The 20790-nt window shown below is 41.4% G+C and overlaps 1 protein-coding gene and 1 long non-coding RNA gene across 2 annotated transcripts in view; one reads left to right on the plus strand and one right to left on the minus strand.

Moving 5' to 3' along the window:
• The window catches only part of LOC142072170 (uncharacterized), a 65535-nt gene extending 60072 nt beyond the window's left edge, over positions 1-5463 (plus strand). The window contains exon 4 of the long non-coding RNA XR_012668540.1: positions 5414-5463. This is a non-coding gene — a long non-coding RNA (uncharacterized LOC142072170). The remainder of the gene's footprint in view (positions 1-5413) is intronic.
• The window catches only part of LOC125637396 (kelch domain-containing protein 3-like), a 92587-nt gene that overhangs the window by 33583 nt on the left and 38214 nt on the right, over positions 1-20790 (minus strand). Inside the window, exons 9-13 of the mRNA XM_075128636.1 lie at positions 19171-19271; positions 14375-14460; positions 7391-7472; positions 4767-4852; positions 2371-2458 (exon numbers count right to left, since the gene is read on the minus strand). Coding sequence (XP_074984737.1) covers positions 2371-2458; positions 4767-4852; positions 7391-7472; positions 14375-14460; positions 19171-19271 — 443 coding nt within the window. The remainder of the gene's footprint in view (positions 1-2370; positions 2459-4766; positions 4853-7390; positions 7473-14374; positions 14461-19170; positions 19272-20790) is intronic.

Consider the following 20790-nt stretch of genomic DNA (forward strand, 5'->3'; position numbering starts at 1 on the left):
CTTTTTATGGATGAAAATCATGTATTCTCTCAGATATTTTAAAATAGCTTTTAGTAACATCATGAATTAAAATCAATTCAGCATTATTAGTTATTCAAATCCACTGATCATGTTTGTGTGTTTATGTCCAGAATACTAATATAACTATATGTATGTGCATTTCATTTTTGGTGTCCACTGTAGGAGTATTACAACTTGGAGGTACTTACTGTTAAAGATATTTTGCATGCTAATGAAATTATTTCCTGCCTTATCCATATGCTCTGGATTGATGATAGCCAGTAGTCAGAGGAATGATAGTAAAAATGATAAAAGTATCAAACTTTATTAAAATGAAATTCCACTCATACGTTGGACACAAAGTTTAGCAAACAGAGAACAGGACGTACAAAGGCACCATTTATCAGAACTGATTTTTTCTTTCGACTGATTTAACAAAGCTTATCACAAGGAGGCAATAATAACTTTGAGTTACTCCCTGTGGTCTTTTCTCAGAGAAGAGGTTCCGAATGAAAGAGCTACACAGAATAGTAAATTACTCTTATTTGCTCTTAACTTCAACCCTTTATTATTTTAGGACAATCTTGACCTATTAAAAATTGTTTGTTTCATCTCTAGGTATTGCAAGCACTGTGATCACATTAGCACAACTTTATGTGAAAATGACATTTCTTCCAGCTTTATAGCTTTACTCCTATCTCATCCACCCCATACACCATTCCATTGTGCTGCTCTTTTAAGTGGCTATTCCACTGAAATAAATCAAGCGTTACAGTACATATCAAAATCACACAAAGCATTTTCTCCTCATATGTACTGTACTGTGTCTGGTATGCTCAATGCACCTGGTAAAAGCGTGTGCAGTGGCAGGTGGATGGCGCTATGCAGTGTGGCCAAGGGATTCAATTCAGCAAAGCATTTAATGACGTACTTAAAGTTAAGCACATGCATAAATTCCATTTACTTCAATAGATTAAAAGGTGCTTAAACACCTTGCTGAACTGGGGACTTAGATTATTATTTGTGGAGTCTTCTCATTATACTCAGTACTATCTGAAACACTGAGGAAAACAGTACTTGTAACCACTGTAATCAAGCGCTTATATTAACTGTTAGACAGTCTGTTACGCTTGGCAATGTTTTGTGTAGTCAGCAATAGGCCAAGGTTGGTTGAAGGGCCATTTTAGAGTCTTTTCTAGAACTTCTCCTGATTGATTTGGGGCTTTTGTGCAAGAAGAAAAATCCCACCTGTAAGTGACACCAAGATCATGTGGTAGGATTGCCTTAGGGCTAGTGCCCGTGCTCCTTTTGTTATGAGATACTGTGATCATTTTACTCAGACATTTAAAAGAAACACATTTCAGATGAACTATTACTTACTGTGGCAGCGTGATGAGAACCAGCAGCTGAACCAGCATTCTGGTCAATTTAAGTCCAATTAGTTTCCCCAAGGAAGACCTGACTGATGGAAGCCATGGAGGATAGGTCCATCAATGGCTATTAGCCAGGATGGATAAGGATGGTGTCCCTAGCCTCTGTTTGTCTGAACCTGGGAATGGGTGACAGGGGATGGATCACTTGGTGATTACTTGTTCTGTTCATTCACTCTGTAGCACCTGCATTGGCCACTGTCGGAAGACAGGATACTGGGCTAGATGGACCTTTGTCAGAGTTTACAAACCAGAGTTGTTACAGCCATTTGAACAAGATGACAAAAGTGAGCAGAGGGCCGCACCCTGTCACACTTACAATATTTTAGTTGGATCTATGACTACAACTAGCTGATATCACCATTATTCTTATTTTAAAAAGGCTAAAAGTAAGAGTTTAACTTTATACCATGTGTGAAGTGACATTAGGAATAACCCAATAGGTGGAAAACCAATCCTATGGTATTAAGGGACTAAGTACATTTTAGTATACTATTTTACAGTGTAAAATAAGGTAATACCTGAGCATGTAATCCTACCAGGTGATGAGAGCTCTTAACTCACTAAAGTTAACTGAAAGTTATTTTCTTCAGAAAATATGCACACTCCTATTTGATCTTCAAGTCAATGAATGTCAAAGGAGTTCAGTTCCTCGCAGGTGGCACTCAGCACCTCAGAGGACTGGGCCCTATAAGACTACATAGAGTGTATGTTTTCCAGAGATCATGACTGTCAGTTTAGGTGATGTATTAAACAGCATTTTAAGGAGTGAACAGCAGCTCTGGAAGCCTATGTTAAACAAACATAATAGTACTGTCTTTCTGTAGGCATATTATCACAGAATTTGGCATAAGATGGGAGTGGGAAAGGACAGAGACATGAAGAATTGGCTTCAAATTAACTGTAAGTTTAGAATTTACCACATGCATAGTAAACTTACTTGGTTGTCTATCTGAAGGGTTTATCAATTTCATCCCCATTATATCATTGAGTTCTTCTTCCTCATTCATGCCACCAAAGATATAGAGCTGGGAACAATGAAAAAGCAAGCAACGTCAGTAGCAAACCAATATAATGACAGGGTTACATAATCACATTAATGTATCAGTTAATGTTTGCAGAGGCCCTTTAGTATAGTACATTCTGTATTTACGGTTCCTGGTGCTCACTTCAATCAAACACAGTAAAACTCTTCTTGAAGAAAACTGTATAATTCCATTAAATGGAAAATGCCTGATTGTGTCACTGCCTGGGATCCCCGCACAGAAGACTCTGACATAATCTGCCCGCCCTGCCCAAGGGAGGAGAGGAACTGCTCAGCCTGGTCTATGCAGGACCTTGCAGAAGTTGCTCCCTAATTCCCTCTAGAGAAGATGTTTCCAATCTCACTGCCCCTCTGAAAGAAGAGGAGCAGCTCATCCCAGAGAGTGACTTTATGCTCAGTTTGGGACTTCCAGTAGTTCAGAAGAGAGCCTCCTTAGCTGTTCCCACAGTCCTTGTGTCAGCACGGGAAGAAGACCCACTACCATCTAATCTCATGGAGGAACAGTCCTGATTAATTTCTGTTGCTCATTCCAATCAACACTGTTGGGTGGAGAGTGTTAAATAAATAAAATAAACACAAAAACCCTTTTTGGTTTATATTTACTACCTGAAAAAGAAAGTTTACAGCCCACACGATAGAGCTGCCTAGTTAGCAGCTTTAACAAGCTAGTGCTGCTGGCCTGCAATCAGTGCCTTCTACTGCAGTCTCTCGTGTGGAGGATCCCTCCTCACCTGAGAAGCTGGAGCTCAGAACAATTGACTTCAAAGACTAAGGGCCTGATCCTGCACCACTGGAGTCAATGTGAGCTTTGTCATTGACCTCACTGCAAGATCAGGCTCCGAGACCCTGCGAGTACATTCAGGAACCGATACTTAGTGGAATCCCTTAATGCTACAGAAGATGGTGTGGGCCACTTTGAGGAAAAGGCTACAATGGACTTGCCATAGAGAAGGTCGGTTTGTACCAACACAGCACCAGTGCTGGGTCCTAGTGCTCAGGGGTCTTGGCCAACTCAGTTTTATGCCTTGAGGGTTTAGCCTGTGATGTGACACACCTTGACAGCCTTGTTTTGGACTTAAAGGAGTATCCCAGGGGTTTATCAAAGAGTGCTTGGAGTCATTCTGCACATTTCTTAAGTTCTTTGGATAATATTTGCAAGCAAATCTGTCACCCATGCACGTTGTGGTTAACGCCAAGATAGGTGGCACAAAGATTATCAGTCATCACAGACATTGGTTGTGTTTCACTCACATGAATTGCTACTGTGCAACCTTCCTTCCATTTTAGAAGTTACTTCCTGTGAAAAGGAAAAGGGTGTAGGCTCCTCCAGGGAAGCACCCACCATACCTAATAGACAAACTGCTACATTAAGTGGTGTCCCAAAGAAGCAGAAGAGTGAAGCAAATGTTAAATGCCAAGATGGAAGCCAAGCTGAAATGCAAAGTTTGGTGTTAAACTACTGAGAAACACTGGTGAGGTACTGCAGTAGCACTGAGTCACTAGAAGCATAGGCACTGAGATGCAAAGAAAAAAAAATGCAGCTGCACCAAAACAGCCATTGAGGTGCAGAGACAATATCAAGCACAAGAAACCAGGAGTGCCAGAGCTTCAAGCAGATGCCAGAGTCAGCCACCAGAGCAGTGAAAAAAACAACTGATGAACAGCAGCAAAAACGTATTGAAATGCTCAAGGCAAAGACCTTTGAAATTTAATCACTGAAAAAAGGGTAGAATCTGAGAAAAGGATATCCAGAGATATTGCTGGGATGTGAAGAAGAGCTGGAGCAACAGCCTTTGTGGTGTAGCTCCTGTGGAGAACTCTTTCACTAATGACAGTCAAAAAGATGCTGAGTGGAATACTTGGAAGTCTGCATTTATACTTGAAACAGTGTGGTGAGCGACGACAATCCATAAGAAGCGTTGCTCGTACTTCACTCTGCTGCTACTACTGCCCTTAAGGGTGGGAAAAAACCTTGATTTATTGGACTTTTGGTACATTGTTTCATGTATTAATAAACTGTTTTTACTTTGTTAAATGCAACTATTTAATTGTTGTAAATTGTGTTTTGAAAACAATGATTAAAATCAACATGGGATTTAATAGAAAATAAAACTAATATGTAGGTCTATACAGTGACTACATATACGCTGAAGAACTGAAGAAACAGCTGAGCTGTATGTTGCCTGAATAAATAAAGATTGCAGGTAGGCTCTTTAAATCAGTAAAGATGAAACACAGTTAGTAAAGTTTAGGGATGGCAGAATTCTGGCTTTAACATTACATTCACTTACATGGCTATGAAGAATAAATGCTACATGGCTGTGTCTGAGAGCGGGGGGGATCCCTACATAAAGTGGCATCTTCCATTTCATCTTTGCTGTAAAATACAAAAGACAGAAATCAAAAATAGAACATGTCTACTGTCAATGCGTTGACAAACGTGTCTTTGCAGTAAAATTAGGCCCTAGATAGTCTCAGTATTACACATGAAACATTTGCAACCCTAAGACATTTGTATAATTATAATTATACTATATTAATTATAATTAATTTACCTGCCAAGTAAAGAACAGCAATAGTGAAAGCCACAGGGAAAATGCAAACCAAAGAATTCTGGGCAATCCTCTAATGACAAAAGGAAAGGTTCTTTCAGACAGGTATCTTTCAGTCTTCCGAAGACTAATCACTGACCTCAGAAAGATCAAAATCACTAAAGCCAAACACATTCCAAAAAGAAATGTATACCCAAGTTATTGTCATAAAATAGATTTACTCAAAATAAGCAGCTAAGAAAAACATTCCAAGGATGGGAGATGATAGGGAAGTCTATTTGTAATGTCAAGGAGGATAATAATGTTAATGCAGTAAATCTGTTACATTTATATAATGGTTTTTAATCTCAAGTGATCCCAAAGTATTTTCCCACTTCCATATACAGGAATCTCTGCCCATCAGTGAAATGCAGCCATCTATGGAGTGAACATGGCATCTGTTTAGCTTCACACCGTGAACTCAATTCACTCCCCTGTGACAAAGAGGGCAGCTCTGCTGTAGAGAGACACACGCCAAGTGTTTGGAAGCTTTAAACGTTCATAATTGCTATCTGGATCTGGATCTCAAGGCCAAGCATGAGTTACAGGTGTCAATCGCACTTCCAGGTAGGCTTCCTGCCGCTAAAGGCTTTGTTTGCTGGAATAAGCTGATAGAAGTCAAAAATATCTCAGGATTGATTCAAGACCAGCAACTCTAAACAATAATTTAGGGCACAAGGGGACAGCCATAATAAAAAGTGATGATATGTATTGTCAAGCAAAAAGATATGTGGTAGGAGTGATTATATGTGACAAAGGACACAAAGAACACACAAGGTAGAAGTTGGATTCTGTGGCACTACTTGTGTTGTTACTCTGGTAGATCCAATAGAAAATTGTGTACAAACATTTCACAATATGGGGGTGTGCATGTACAATAAAGCACAGTGAGTGATCCCTGTCTGATCATGCTCTTTGCCATACAGCATTATGGCCAAGAAGGTAGAACTTCTGAAAAGAATAAATCAGCACCAGCAGATCACAGTTTAGTCTGCAGTACGTAATCATTAGATCATGTGGGTTTTGGAAGGAACTTCCTCCAGCAACTTTGTCAAAATTCATGTGGGTAAATTTTCATGCACAAGTGGCTTTTCAAGTTTTTGCAGTCTTCAGTGCAAATAATTTTCAGCCACCTGAAATTCTGGGGTGTGAAATCATGCAAAAAACCAACCAACCAACCAAAACCCGGTTAAAAAAAGTTGCATGAATTTTCTTGAAAATATTTCCAATAGTTCCCTGCTCCCCCTAATTCTCATCGACACTGTGGCTCCATAATAAATTACACTTATAAAGTTCCTTTTTACTTTGTGTCCTGCAGTGATTCACCTGAAAGAAGACACAGAAAAGTGATCCAATGTGATCCAGATTTAACTTTTTTAAAATGTCATTGAAACTATTTAATTTTAAATATACGTTTTTATTTTAAACCAGAAAAGTTGGTTAAAAAAGCTTCTCTGCAAAAAACATGGAAAAACTAAACGACAATGAATTTATGAACAGGTCTAACATTTTTCTTCTCTGTTTAAGGAAAACAGTTAGAAAAAAATCGGCTAAGCAGTTACTAACTGCTGCCCAACATGAGTACTGTACAACTCCACGGTATGGCCATTCTTTTTGCATGTCCACTGTTTAGAACAACAGGTGAAATCATATTTTAAATCTGACTTTCTTAAAGAATGGTGTTTTGCAGCCTTCCCAAATCACTGTAGGTCACATTGTGAACCTCCTGCTCCTGTTCTTGAATGGTTACTTGCCTACGTTGTCTCTATAGAACCACTTAGGTGAGTAACTGCTCACCAAAGGAAGGAAGGGGGAAGTTCAGAGGTTTGTATGATCAAAAGATAACAAAGGCAGCATTTTCTGCAATCTCTCAGGCAACAAAAAGTGTTGAATTAAAGTGGTTTACAGAGCTTGTCTAGAGAAACATTGCAACCTAACGTAAACCATAAAATGCCGCGCAGCCTTACATTACAGATTCCAGGCAAAGCTGGAAGGTGTGCTAATATCTTTAAGGGGATAGAGAATGGTGTTAGATTTGGAGCATATATGTGTGTATAAATATTATACAATGTTTAATTAAATCTTACAAATTTTCAAGAAATTGTTAAGTGATTGATCATATATTGACTACAGAGATGCACTTGTGCATTTGGATGTATTTTTATGTAGCTCCACACATACTGAAAGATGTACTCAGGTTCATTTTATTACAAGACTATGCCCTTGTGCAGCCATCTTGCTTTAGGATACTTCTGGATAGTATCTTGCTCTATTCAGTGATTTAAAAATTGTGCTGACAACCTTCCTTTTGCATTTTTACTCACCTAGGCTTAATTTCATGACATCATTCTTTGGTGTTTTATGACCATCTTTAGACTCATATATTCCTCCAAACAAATAGATATCCTGTTGGCAAGAACTGCAACTGTAATACAATATATATGACTCCGTACTCAAAGTATTATCTTATGGAAAGTCTCTTTCCCTGCAATTTAGCTGTATGCATCTAGAAAAACAATATGAAAACTCCCCTCTCCTCTCAACACACAATATCCCCTGTCCCACCCTGCAAAAAAAAAAAAAAAAAAAGAGGGGGGGGGACCTAATAATTTATTAACTCTTATTACTAATGAAAAGAGAAGAGTAGACAATGTAATGAAATCTACTGGGGTCTCCCTATGTGGAAATAATTTACCTGGATTTACTGCTTGGTTATTACATTGATGAGGCTATAGAAAACTTTAAAATAGACAGATTCTTGGGCATTCTGAACATTTTCCATATATTAGTGAATGCAAAAATGCTGCAGTGTTTGCAAGTAAGAGGTGTTTCAGACTGCAGTGAAAAGGAAGAGAATCAGTACTGTCACTCCTCATCCAGGTTGTTGGATTCCCAGAAGGTAGCGCATAGAGCGGGGTTAGACTTTAGAAGAAAAAGATATGGCATTCAGCACTCCTTCAGCAACTCGTGCAGGCTGATATGCAGTGTGGCAACAGAGGAAACTATGAGACATAAGCAAGTCATGCAGGAAGTAATGATATTTTTAAAAGTGAGCACAGTGTTTGCATGAAAGTTATTTGCTACGCTTGACAGTATTGAAAACTGAACTCCTTCATTTATGTACTGCTAAAAAGCGCTTGCTGTGCTAGGAATCCACATTGCTCTGCCACTGGTCCTGAGCTCTGTGCTGGAAAGAATGCTGCAAGGATTGTGAGGTTTGTTCAGCCTCCTTGCTGTTGTATCAACCAGGCAAGGTACTAACAAGCTTCAATAGGACTTTATTTTCAAAGTGGAAACCCCTTTACCAAGCTGCTGCTGCATCCTCTGTAGCTTTCTCCCAGCCTCTCAACTCCTCCCCCATCCTTCCTGTTTCCTGTCCTTTCAGACTCCCAACAGACAGTGCTCCCAATTCTAATAATTACAAGCAACATCTAAACCCCACATTCCCTCCTCTCTTAAGAAACTCTCCCAATTAAAATAAACATTGTTGTTCTAACCACAGGAACAAATATGAAACAAGACACTGTACTGTTGGCAGAAATATTACACTGAAAACACTGTAGATACTACATAACGTAGTCTGTAGTCCAGACAGGTGGTCGTCTGGGTCTGACAGGCCGTCTCTCAAGCCCTGGTTCCAGTGCAATGTCTTGTTGTGTCGGTACTACAGTGAAGTCATCCAATGCAGACTGGGTGTTGGCATAATCTCCTCTTGGTGCATAGGCAGGTGCAAGATAAGAAGCTTTCCATACCCGCCCATCAGAAAGTCGATAGGTGTAAGGTCCCTTCTTCTCTATGATTTTAAGAGGAGCTGTGAATTTATGGTCCCCTTTGTGTAAAATTCCAGGTTTTCACATTCTAACAAAGGAATCACACTCAAACTTTGGTTCCTTAGCACCCCGCTGCTTGTCTGTGAAAGCCTTAGACTTTGCTTGGTTCTGTTCAACTGTTTTTCTCACATCATCCTTGTTTGGGGCACCTGGTTGTGCCTTTAAGAATCGAGCAATGTTCAGTTTAGTATTCATCTGTTTCCCATGCAGTAACTCTGCGGGTGATCTTTGCATTGTGGCATGTCGTGTAGCCTGGTATGCTTGCAAGAAATCAGTAGTGAGGGGTATCCACAATCGCCCTTCCAGTTTAGCCGTTTGCAAACTGTCTTTCAAACTTCTGTTAAACCGTTCGATTTCCCCATTGGCTTGAGGGTAATATAGGGATGAGCTTCTGTGCAAATTCAGTTCCTCTGTGCTAGAAAAGTTTCAAACTCCAGGGAAGTAAATTGACTACCATTATCTGAAACCAGTTCTTTGGGGTTATCTTCCCTGCTAAAAACTGAAGAGAGGAACTTAATTACTGTAGCAGAAGAGATTTGCCATGTAAACTACCTCAAACCGTTTACTGAAATAGTCTATTAAAGTGATGGAATAACGGCAGTCAATTGGAGCAGTATCAAAGGGTCCTACAATGTCAATTGCCACTTTTTCCCATGCAGATTCAGGAAGAGGAAGGCTGTAATGGAGGGGTACATGTCACTGCTGTCTTATCATGCATTTGGCAAGCGACACAGGATTTTATGAGTGCTTCAGTTTGAGAGTCCATCCCTGGCCACCAATACAGATCCCGTAGTCGTTGTTTGGTTCGGACAATTCCTTGATGAATATCGTGGGCCAGGTGTATGAGTTTTGATGGAATTCTTCTGGCACAAGGAGCTGGTGTGTACCTCGTAGCACACAGCCATCAAACAAAGAAAGTTCATCCCGAACCCTAAAATAAGGCAGCAAAACTGGGTCAAGGTTTTTAAGGTGACTGGGCCATCTTTGTCAGAAATTCCCATAGTTTTTGTTGAATTGGACACGCTGAACAAGCAGCTTGAAATTGTTCTCTTGTAACTGCAGTGAGAGTGCTTGTAATAAGCACATCCACTACATCCTCATTCTCCGTTGGACCATCTGGTGAAGGTAAAGGCAGGCGAGAAAGGCAATCAGTGACCACATTTTGGTTTCCAGGCTTACATTCCAGTTCATCATTGAAAGAGAGTCGTCTTGCAGACCATCGAGCAACACGGTATCCTGCTGTTCCCAGTCCTGTCGTGGTAAGCAACGTCGTCAAAGGGCGCTGGTCTGTGCGCAACTTGAACGTGTGGCCCCACAGGTAAGTTCTCCATTTTTCAGTAGCCCAGACACAAGCAAGTGCTTCTTTTTTGACTGTAGGATATTGTCTTTCAGCATTACTTAGTGTCCTTAAAGCAAATGGAACAGTCCTCTCTGTGTTGTCCTCATGTAGTTGTGTGAGAACAGCCCCAAGTCCATAATCAGAAGCATCAGTAGTTACAATTGTGGGCAATGCAGGACTGAATAGTGCAAGTACTGGACTATGTACAATCAAGTCTTTCACTGTTTCAAAACTAGCTTATGCATCCATAGTCCACACTAAGGTTGAATTTCTCTGTAGTACTTCCCAGTACTAATTAAGTTCAATGACAGAAGCATAATTGGGAATGAATTTTGCATACCAGGAGGTAAGACCTAAGAAGGAATGTAAGGTTTGCAAATCTGTTGGAGGAGGAGCATTTGAAATTGCCAAGATGTGATCTGGATCAGGTTTTAGTCCAGCCTGTGAAATTGTATGCCCCAGAAAGAAGAGTTCAGTTTGTCTAAATTTGCATTTTGGACCTATTGAGCTGGAGGCCTGCTGTGCTGATGCAGTTTAGTACAGACTGCAGGTTACTGTCATGTTCCTCAGAAGTATTTCCAAACACGATAATATCATCCAGACAGCAATGAACTCCATGTTGATTCTTCAGAATCAATTACATCATCTTTTGAAAAGCACATGGCGCAGATGCGAGACCGTATGGAACATGTTTAAAACAAAATAGTCCCTCATGTATAATAAATGCTGTGAGGTCTCTGCTATCTTCATGCAACATAACCTGGTGGTATGTACTCTAAAAATCAAGAGTAGAAAACATCTTTGCTCCACGGAGTTCTGCAAATACTTCTTCTGTGTGAGGAAGAGGATGGCTGTCAATCACAATAGCTTTATTTGGCTCCCTTAAGTCCACACAAAGGCGAATACCTTCACCCTTCTTCTGCATCACTACTATAGGTGAACCCCATTCCGAGGAGTCCATCTCTTCAATAATGTCCTTTTGAACAAGTTTTCTAAGTTCCTCTGAAACAGCTTCCCTGACTGAAAATGGTAAGCGCCGTAACTTCTGTCGTACAGGCATAATATTATTCCGCATTTTAAATTTATGCAGAAACCCATAAGCACAGCTGAGTTTCTCCTCAATCTGGTGTTGGGTCCCAGGTGAAACTGGTGTGTGTACCGCAAGAGTGCTTTGCTGAGGAAGATCAATTCGTCCATTAATTATCCTGAGATTTGAAGCAGCCAATAAAATCTCTGTCAAGGATAGGAGTGCCTTTGTGGACAATTTTCAGAGTAGCAGCCGTGTTAGTCTGTATTCGCAAAAAGAAAAGGAGTACTAGTGGCACCTTAGAGACTAACAATTTATTTGAGCATAAGCTTTCGTGAGCTACAGCTCACTTCATCGGATGCATGAAGTGAGCTGTAGCTCACGAAAGCTTATGCTCAAATAAATTGTTAGTCTCTAAGGTGCCACTAGTACTCCTTTTCTTTTTGTGGACAATGTAGAACTCTGCAGTTACACAGCAATCACCAAAAGTAACTATTACTGGCAGGCAGCCATGTACTGGAATACAGTTTTTCAAATAGCACACCAAGTGAAGTTTGGGTTCAGTAAGAGGCACATCTTTAAAGTAATGCAGATAGATGGAATCAGGTAGTATAGATACTGCTGAGCCAGTGTCCAACATCAGCTGAACAGAGTGTGGTTTGCCTGAGGGTATGGCAGAAACGTTCACAGTGCACTTTATCTGTTCTGGAATATGTGCAGTAGTGATTTTGTCCACGCTCAGCACAGTAACATCTGGTATTGTAACTGCATGCACCTGTTGATTGAACTGGCTACCGCGACATACTTTAGCAAAATGTCCAATCTTCTTGCAATGATTGCACTGAGCTACTTTTGCTGGACATCCTGTGTAGCTTGCAAGATGTTGTGGGGATCCACAGCGAAAACATGCTTTTACTGTATTTTGAATTTGCTGATTTGGTGGTTTTTCATTAGTTTTCCTCTTGCAATTGTGTGTCTACAATGGTAGTGAACTTTTCTGCAAAGGAGTCACAGCCTAGACTGTGCCTCCTGTATCCACGCTCATTTTTTTGGCTTCAGCTGTAGCTGACTCAATCTGAGTAGCAATGGTTATTGCTTTTTCTAGTGTAAGTTGTGGTTCTAAAAGTAAGTAAGTGTCGTCTTACATGAAGCATGGCTGTTTTCTCAATGAGCTGGTCTCTAATCATCTCATCTGCCATATTCCCAAAGTCGAAAATTACAATCAGACCCCTCATTGAAGCAATATACTGCATTATAGTTTCCCCTGGTTTCTGCTCACGCTGGCGAAATCTGTCGCGATTAGCTACTACATTCATTTTTGACACAAAAAAGTTCTTTAATGCAGTGAGTGCAGTCTCATATTTATCATCTGCAAGGGGAAAAGTGTAAAATATACGCTGCCCTTCTGCTCCAAGGCAGTGGATTAGCAGAGCATACTTTCTTACTTCAAGAAAGAAAAGGAGTACTTGTGGCACCATAGAGACTAACCAATTTATTTGAGCATAAGCTTTCGTGAGCTACAACTCACTTCATCGGATGCTTATGCTCAAATAAATTGGTTAGTCTCTAAAGTGCCACAAGTACTCCTTTTCTTTTTGCGAATACAGACTAACACGGCTGTTACTCTGAAACCTTTCTTACTTCAGAAATCTCTGTAGCACTGATTGCAAGCAGATAAATCTCAAACATATGGATCCAGGTAGTAAAAGCAATTTGAGGCTCACCTGGGCTTTGCAGAAAGGGTGCAGGTGAGTTCAGAGGCAGAAGATCCATCCTCATCGCCAAATGTTGTATCAGCCAGGCAAGGTACTAACAAGCTTCAACAGGACTTTATTTTAAAAAGTGGAAACCCCTTAACCAAGCTGATGCTGCACCCTCTGTAGCTTTCTCCCAGCCTCTCAACTCCTCCCCCCCCTTACTGTTTCCTGTCCTTTCAGACTCCCAACAGCCAGTGCTCACAATTCTAATAATTACAAGCAACATCTAAACACCACACATGCCCATTCAGTCTAGAGCAGTGGTGGGCAACCTGCAGCCCGTGGGCCGCATGTGGTCCAACAGGGTAATCTGATTGCGGGCCACGAGACATTTAGCTGACTTTGACCGTCTGCAGGCATGGCCCCCTGCAGGTCCCAGTGGCCATGGTTCGCCATTCCCAACCACTGGGAGCTGCGGAGGGCTGTGCCTGTGGACAGTGAATGTCAGCAAAATGTCTCGTGGCCCGCAATCAGATTACCCTTATGGGCCACATGCGGTCCGCGGGTTGCAGGTTGCCCACCACTGGTCTAGAGTCTCTCTGATGAGATTGCCAACTGTAATGATGTGTATTGATGTGGGCACTTGTCCACTGGGAACTGGACCAGGGACATCCACTCACTCACACAGACCAAAAAGCTAGAGAGCAATAACATTCAATCACTAGTAATCTGGGCTAAATTTGAACAAGTGATCTGTATGCCAAATGGATCACATTGTGCCAGTGATATTTATGAGGAAATCCCAACTGAAAACTTAGCACTTGCATATGTCTTTACATTTGAAAAACAAATATACTCCACATTCAAGCATTAATGAATATATTCTGACAGCATTTGTGTGGGGTAAGTTAGTATTATTATCCCTGTTTCTCAGATGGGAAACAGGGGAAGAGATATAAGATCAACATTTTCTAAAGCGGCCATTTCTATCAGATGCCTCAATTTTTTGGTGTTCAAGTTGAGGCGCTTTCAGAGGCATGGAGCACCCAAAATTCCATGTGAAGCCACATGAAGTCAATGGGATCTGTGGCTGCTCAGCACCTTTGAAAATGGGGCCTCAAATTGAGTAGACAAAAATTAAAGGGCATTTTTGAAAATCTGCGCCTTAATGACTCTCTCAAGTTCATACAGTGCCAGAGCCAGAATTTGAACTGGGGAATTCCTGGCTCCTACTCCTGTACTAGACTTGTTGATCATACAGCTGCTCAGAAAAACCTAGAGGTGAAATCCCATTACACCTTCTTTAAGAGTATATATCTGAGAAGCGTTGAGAAGGAGACATTCCTACATCTTCCCTCCATACTGGAATTACAGAAAAAATAAACCAGGACAGAAAAATGACATTTGGTCTATACCTTGTCATGGTGTGCTGTAAATGTGTGATGTGTCCTTCCACTGGGTATCCCTCCCTTGACTTCACACTGCTGCCAGGTTAACAAACCTGTTAAAAAAGAGCCTCACATAATTATATATTTTCCACTGATTTCCCTTGCAATCTGAAAATCATAAAATTTACATACTACAGCCTTTTAAAGTGCAGCTATAATCCAAAAGCTGGTTGCCAAAATGGACTTGTGGGGGATCCAGATTTATTCTCTCCCAATTTGTTCAATTCACCAGTTAGAAGATACTTTTTCGAACTGACAACACTGCAAACAATGTGTGATCTGAAAACCAAACCATCTTCTTTCTGCTTCTTACATTATTACCAATAATAAAGACTGCTGTCAGAACTTATTCGACAATTTTGTTGACGATGCCTGAGGCAGAATAGACTCTAGCTCACTCTTACATATCTTGGATGGCTCTATGGTGCTAACAGTATTAAAAACTCATTTTTGTCAGGAAAGTAAGTGGACAGGCTTTGAAGCCATAAAGGACCATGGTATGTTGAGTGAGAGGTACCATTTTTATGTACAGGTTTCAGAGTAGCAGCCATGTTAGTCTGTATTCGCAAAAAGAAAAGGAGTACTGGTGGCACCTTAGAGACTAACCAATTTATTTGAGCATAAGCTTTCGTGAGCTACAGCTCACTTCATCGGATCCATTCAGTGGAAAATACAGTGGGGAGATTTATATACACAGAGAACATGAAACAATGGGTGTTACCATATACACTGTAAGGAGAGTGATCACTTAAGAGGAGCTATTACCAGCAAGAGAGCGGGGGTGGGAGATGGAGGGGGGGAGAAGAAAACCTTTTGTAGTGATAATCAAGGTGGGTCATTTCCAGCAGTTGACAAGAATGTCTGAGGAACAGTGGGGGGAGGGGGGAATAAACATGGGGAAATAGTTTTACTTTGTGTAATGACCCATCCAATCCCAGTCTCTATTCAAGCCTAAGTTAATTGTATCCAGTTTGAAAATTAATTCCAATTCAACAGTCTCTTGTTGGAGTCTGTTTTTGAAGTTTTTTTGTTGAAGAATTGCCACTTTTAGGTCTCTAATCGAGTGACCAGAGACATTGAAGTGTTCTCCGACTGGTTTTTCAATGTTATAATTCTTGACGTCTGATTTGTGTCCATTTATTCTTTTACGTAGAGACTGTCCAGTTTGACCAATGTACATGGCAGAGGGGCATTGCTGGCACATGATGGCATATATCACATTGGTAGATGTGCAGGTGAATGAGCCTCTGATAGTGTGGCTGATGTGATTAGGCCCTATGATGGTGTCCCCTGAATAGATATGGGGGCACAGTTGGCAACGGGCTTTGTTGCAAGGATAGGTTCCTGGGTTAGTGGTTCTGTTGTGTGGTGTGCGGTTGCTGGTGAGTATTTGCTTCAGGTTGGGGGGCTGTCTGTAAGCAAGGACTGGCCTGTCCCCCAAGATCCGTGAGAGTGATGGGTCATCCTTCAGGATAGGTTGTAGATCCTTGATGATGCGTTGGAGAGGTTTTAGTTGGGGGCTGAAGGTGATGGCTAGTGGCGTTCTGTTATTTTCTTTGTTGGGCCTGTCCTGTAGTAAGTGACTTCTGGGTACTCTTCTGGCTCTGTCAATCTGTTTCTTCACTTCAGCAGGTGGGTACTGTAGTTGTAAGAATGCTTGATAGAGATCTTGTAGGTGTTTGTCTCTGTCTGAGGGGTTGGCGCAAATGCGGTTGTATCGTAGAGCTTGGCTGTAGACAATGGATCGTGTGGTGTGGTCTGGGTGAAAGCTGGAGGCATGTAGGTAGGAAGAGCGGTCAGTAGGTTTCCAGTATAGGGTGGTGTTTATGTGACCATCGCTTATTAGCACCGTAGCGTCCAGGAAGTGGATCTCTTCTGTGGACTTGTCCAGGCTGAGGTTGATGGTGGGATGGAAATTGTTGAAATCATGGTGGAATTCCTCAAGGGCTTCTTTTCTATGGGTCCAGATGATGAAGATGTCATCAGTGTAGCGCAAGTAGAGTAGGGGCATTAGGGGACGAGAGCTGAGGAAGCATTGTTCTAAGTCAGCCATAAAAATGTTGGCATACTGTGGGGCCGTGCGGGTACCCATAGCAGTGCTGCTGATTTGAAGGTATACATTGTCCCCAAATGTGAAATAGTTATGGGTGAGGACAAAGTCACAAAGTTCAGCCACCAGGTTTGCTGTGACATTATCGGGGATACTGTTCCTGTTCCAAGCTGACTGCTTGTAGTTCATCTTTGTGTGGAATGTTGGTGTAGAGGGCTTCTATATCCATAGTGGCCAGGATGGTGTTTTCAGGAAGATCACCGATGGATTGTAGTTTCCTCAGGAAGTCAGTGGTGTCTTGAAGATAGCTGGGAGTGCTGGTAGCGTAGGGCCTGAGGAGGGAGTCTGCATAGCCAGACAATCCTTCTGTCAGGGTGCCAATGCCTGAGATGATGGGGCGCCCAGCATTTCCAGGTTTATGGATCTTGGGTAGCAGATAGAATACCCCAGGTTGCGGTTCCAGGGGTGTGTCTGTGCGGATTTGTTCTTGTGCTTTTTCAGGGAGTTTCTTGAGCAAATGCTGTAGTTGCTTTTGGTAACTCTCAGTGGGATCAGAGGGTAATGGCTTGTAGAAAGTGGTATTGGAGAGCTGCCTAGCAGCCTCTTGTTCATATTCCGACCTATTCATGATGACGACAGCACCTCCTTTGTCAGCCTTTTTGATTATGATGTTGGAGTTGTTTCTGAGGCTGTGGATGGCATTGTGTTCTGCACGGCTGAGGTTATGGGGCAAGTGATGCTGCTTTTCCACAATTACTTTTCTGATAATATCCAGACTGTAACTAAATTTCCTATATTATACTTCAGCAGAAAACTTGGTGGGACAGCATAGTAAATTGTTGTAAGAAGTTTTACTTGAAAGGCTAATAGATCAAAGGAAGTTACAGTTATAGTTCCTGGGTTAGCAAAACAGAGTGGTGCAAAACCACCAACTCTCACTGCTGAAGAAACAATGTGCGTGAAAAATATTTTTTGCAGGTCAGCTGGAGTGAAACATTTTGTGACAGATTGTGGCTTTTTAGCCACTGTCCTGAAGAGAAGGCCATGTCAAGTTGCAATGCCTCCGAAGGAGCACTCGGGAGGTTGGCACAATCTTTCTGGTGATGCTCCTTGCCATAAGGGGTGAGCAATCTGCTACCTTTATGTGCTGGCTCCACTGCACAAGCTGATGCAGAAGGGGAGTGGGAGCACAGCTCTGCCTCCTCCCGCCTCCCTTTGTGGAGTTCTGCTTCCTGGGGGCAGGGGGTTAGGCTAGGCTGACCAAGGCTAGGCTGTTTTTGTGCTCCCCAAAGTGCAGGGAGCACAGAGACTGGTCTGTGTGTAACCTTTGCACAGCTGCAGAGAGGGGTAAATTGTCTTGCTCGCCCCTCTGAGCCCATGTGGTTGTGCAGGGGCCACACCTGGTCCCATGCAACCATACCGAGGCCACACCCAATTTGCCCCCCATGCAGTCTCACCTCAAACCTCTGATAAAAATAAAGCCGATTTTGCAGATGGAACACTCCCTTTACAGTGAAAAAGCCAAATTCTCTGCAAAAATGGCCTATTTCCATCTGGACATATTAAAATTCAAGTGTGAGTTGGGGGAGGGAAATTTCAATTAACTTATCCCAGAGGACAAACAGTTCACAAGAGGGGCTTGAGATAATGGCTTGTTTCTTACCTCTTTTTTCCTGACTCAGGATAGGTGAAGGAAGCAGTTGTTTGCAGACAAACAACTTAATGACTGGCCCCTCCTAATAATTTGGGTTGTCCCTGAATCTGGTCTGCAGATGTAAATACACTGGGTGTATTTTCATGAGGCAATAGCCAAATGCATGACAAGGCAATACAGTTATTTCACATCAGTTAGCTCATATCCACCCTTGGAAAGAAGATATTTGAAATGAACCAATGAGAACTTTCCAGGAAGTACCTCAGTTTACCCTGTGTGGTTCCTCTGAAGACAGTAAATGTGGTGGGTGAGGACAGAGTTAAGTGGGAAGGATAGAAAAATGGGTAAATTTTCATCTACACTCTAGCTGTGTATGCCTGTTTCTATGATTCTTTTAAGGATTTCTATTTTGCAGGCCTATCAGACTTACGAATAAGGCAAATGTAATTAAATAAAACTATGCAACTCTTTCAATATACTTTGGCTGGCTTTAATTTTCTGTTGTGAATTCACCTTTTCAGTACTATATTTACAAGCTTATATTTAAGACTATATTCTTGGCGCATCTCTCCAAAACAGGTAACAAAAATGATACTTCACACAAAGGTCAAAATTTTCTCCCTTCCTCTGTAGGTGCCCACTAACACAGATGAACCTCGGTAGTTCTGCAGCACAGGGGCCAGGAAGAAACAATCCAAGAGCTCACAAAGTGGGTGCAGGCTCTTCTGCATTGTGTAGAGTCCAGTACAGAAGAAGGTCTTGCACAGCCACATACAGGCAGCAGATCTTTGGGGGTCTGACTGAAGCACCTACTGTTGTGCAGATTCTCCAATCCCTCTATCAGTGGAAGGGGCACTAAGGCTGCGGGGCCTAGTCCTGTCCTCAGAACAGAGTATTGGCTGAAGAACAATTCTGCACCAACTCTGGATCCTGCTCGGAGGTTAGAAATAGTACCACGGGAGCTGTAAGACAGGTCTGTGATACTCCTCTTCTTTTTTCACACTTTATATATCTATAAAATGTACTAAGAAGGAAATCATCTGCAATTCTAAAAGATACCTGTATCCAATGCATGCAAATCAGTGCAGTAAATATTTTCACCCGAACAACCACCAAACATGTATATTACTTGTCCAACTGTTGCAAAAGCATGGCCTGACCTGAAAAGAATAAAACAACATTTGAAGCCAACCGTTTTTCTAACATTCACTAAGTAAGCAAAATTACTGAAACAGGAAGAAGCCAGACTGCTATTTGCTACAGGTCAGAACAACATAGGGGAAAATATATTCCGTTTGTTACACTCTTAGAGGTGTAGTGTTACAGCCTCTGTGCTTTCCTCCCCTTCTCTGAAGAAGCATTAGCTCTTATTTCCATATAGTAGCTGCACACGTGCTTGTGTGCATTACATCTACAAACAACTCAACCATTTTTCCTTGTCATTCGAGAGAGGTTCCCTTATCCACCTTTCAATATCTTGGCCTAAATCCAGGTGCACTAACGTGGGGCTCAGTGCATGGAGGTGGCGTGGTGGGCTTAGGTGGTTTTCCCCACCTTTCCAACCTCCTAAACCTGAGGGATGTCAGGGAGTGTGCTGGCACAGGAATGGAGTAATGAGCCCTACATGAGCTCCTCTTGCCCCATCCTATGTGAGGGACATTTTGGGAGCAGAAAGGAAGGGGACATGTCAGGGGTGGGGCAGGGCATGAGGTTCTCAAGTGATCTTTCGGGACTGTTATATGCCAGTGCAGATAAATGAAGATATAAGAAGGCAACAACAAATCCCTTTTACAAAAGAAATCATCTGGTTAAAAAAGAAAAAAACCCTTATGTTTTCTAATTAAAGCATAATTAACAAAGACTAGACAGCTGTACATCTGAGAAATCATTTCTCCATAGTCATCTCTGATACAGCAATTTCCTGTTTTAAATTGGCTTTATAGAAGGAAAACTCCTACACTAAATTATATCCTAAAAGAGAAAGAGAAGACTTAAAATAATAGATGGGAGAATTCTGGTAGAAGAGAGCTTTTAGAAATGTCCACATTGACCATATTGATTACCATTTCTTCCTGATTCAGAGAGGAGAGACTTTTTGCGTTGAGAATATGTTTGGCTTTCTCCAAGTCCAAAAAGTTTCCCAAAATGTTAATAGAACAGGCTGGACCTACAAGTGCATGTATGAGTAGCACCATTAAAATATCATCCTTTCATCATGAATAAGGATTTGCAGTATTCAAAAGTGATGTAGGGCCAGAGTTTTAAAGGTATATTAAAGGCTTATACATACAGATAGATGCCTAGTCGGATTTTAAGAGCACACAAGCACCTAATTTTCATTGAAATCAATAGGTGTTAGGCACCTTTGTAAATCCCACTAAGCATTTATCTGCAGCTTTAGACACTTGAATACCTTCAAAAGTCTAGCCTGTGAACATTTTATTAAAATATAAAAGCTACAGGAATCAGTTTAACCCTAAATGTGATCTGTGAAGTATTTTTTTTTAAAATTGGTCTTGTGTCCCTTTCTTTATAAAGTCTGCCCAAATGCCTTGTTTGTCATTTGCTTTGTTAATACTTGCTTTTCACCACAGAAATATAAGGGTTCTGGATTGTCAAGCCTCGGACGTGTAAGGGATGTTTATTGTGATTGAAGAGAATCTCCATCTTTTAACAAAT

The sequence above is a fragment of the Caretta caretta genome, chromosome 5, assembly GCF_965140235.1.
Source record: "Caretta caretta isolate rCarCar2 chromosome 5, rCarCar1.hap1, whole genome shotgun sequence".
Lineage (NCBI taxonomy): Eukaryota > Metazoa > Chordata > Testudines > Cheloniidae > Caretta > Caretta caretta.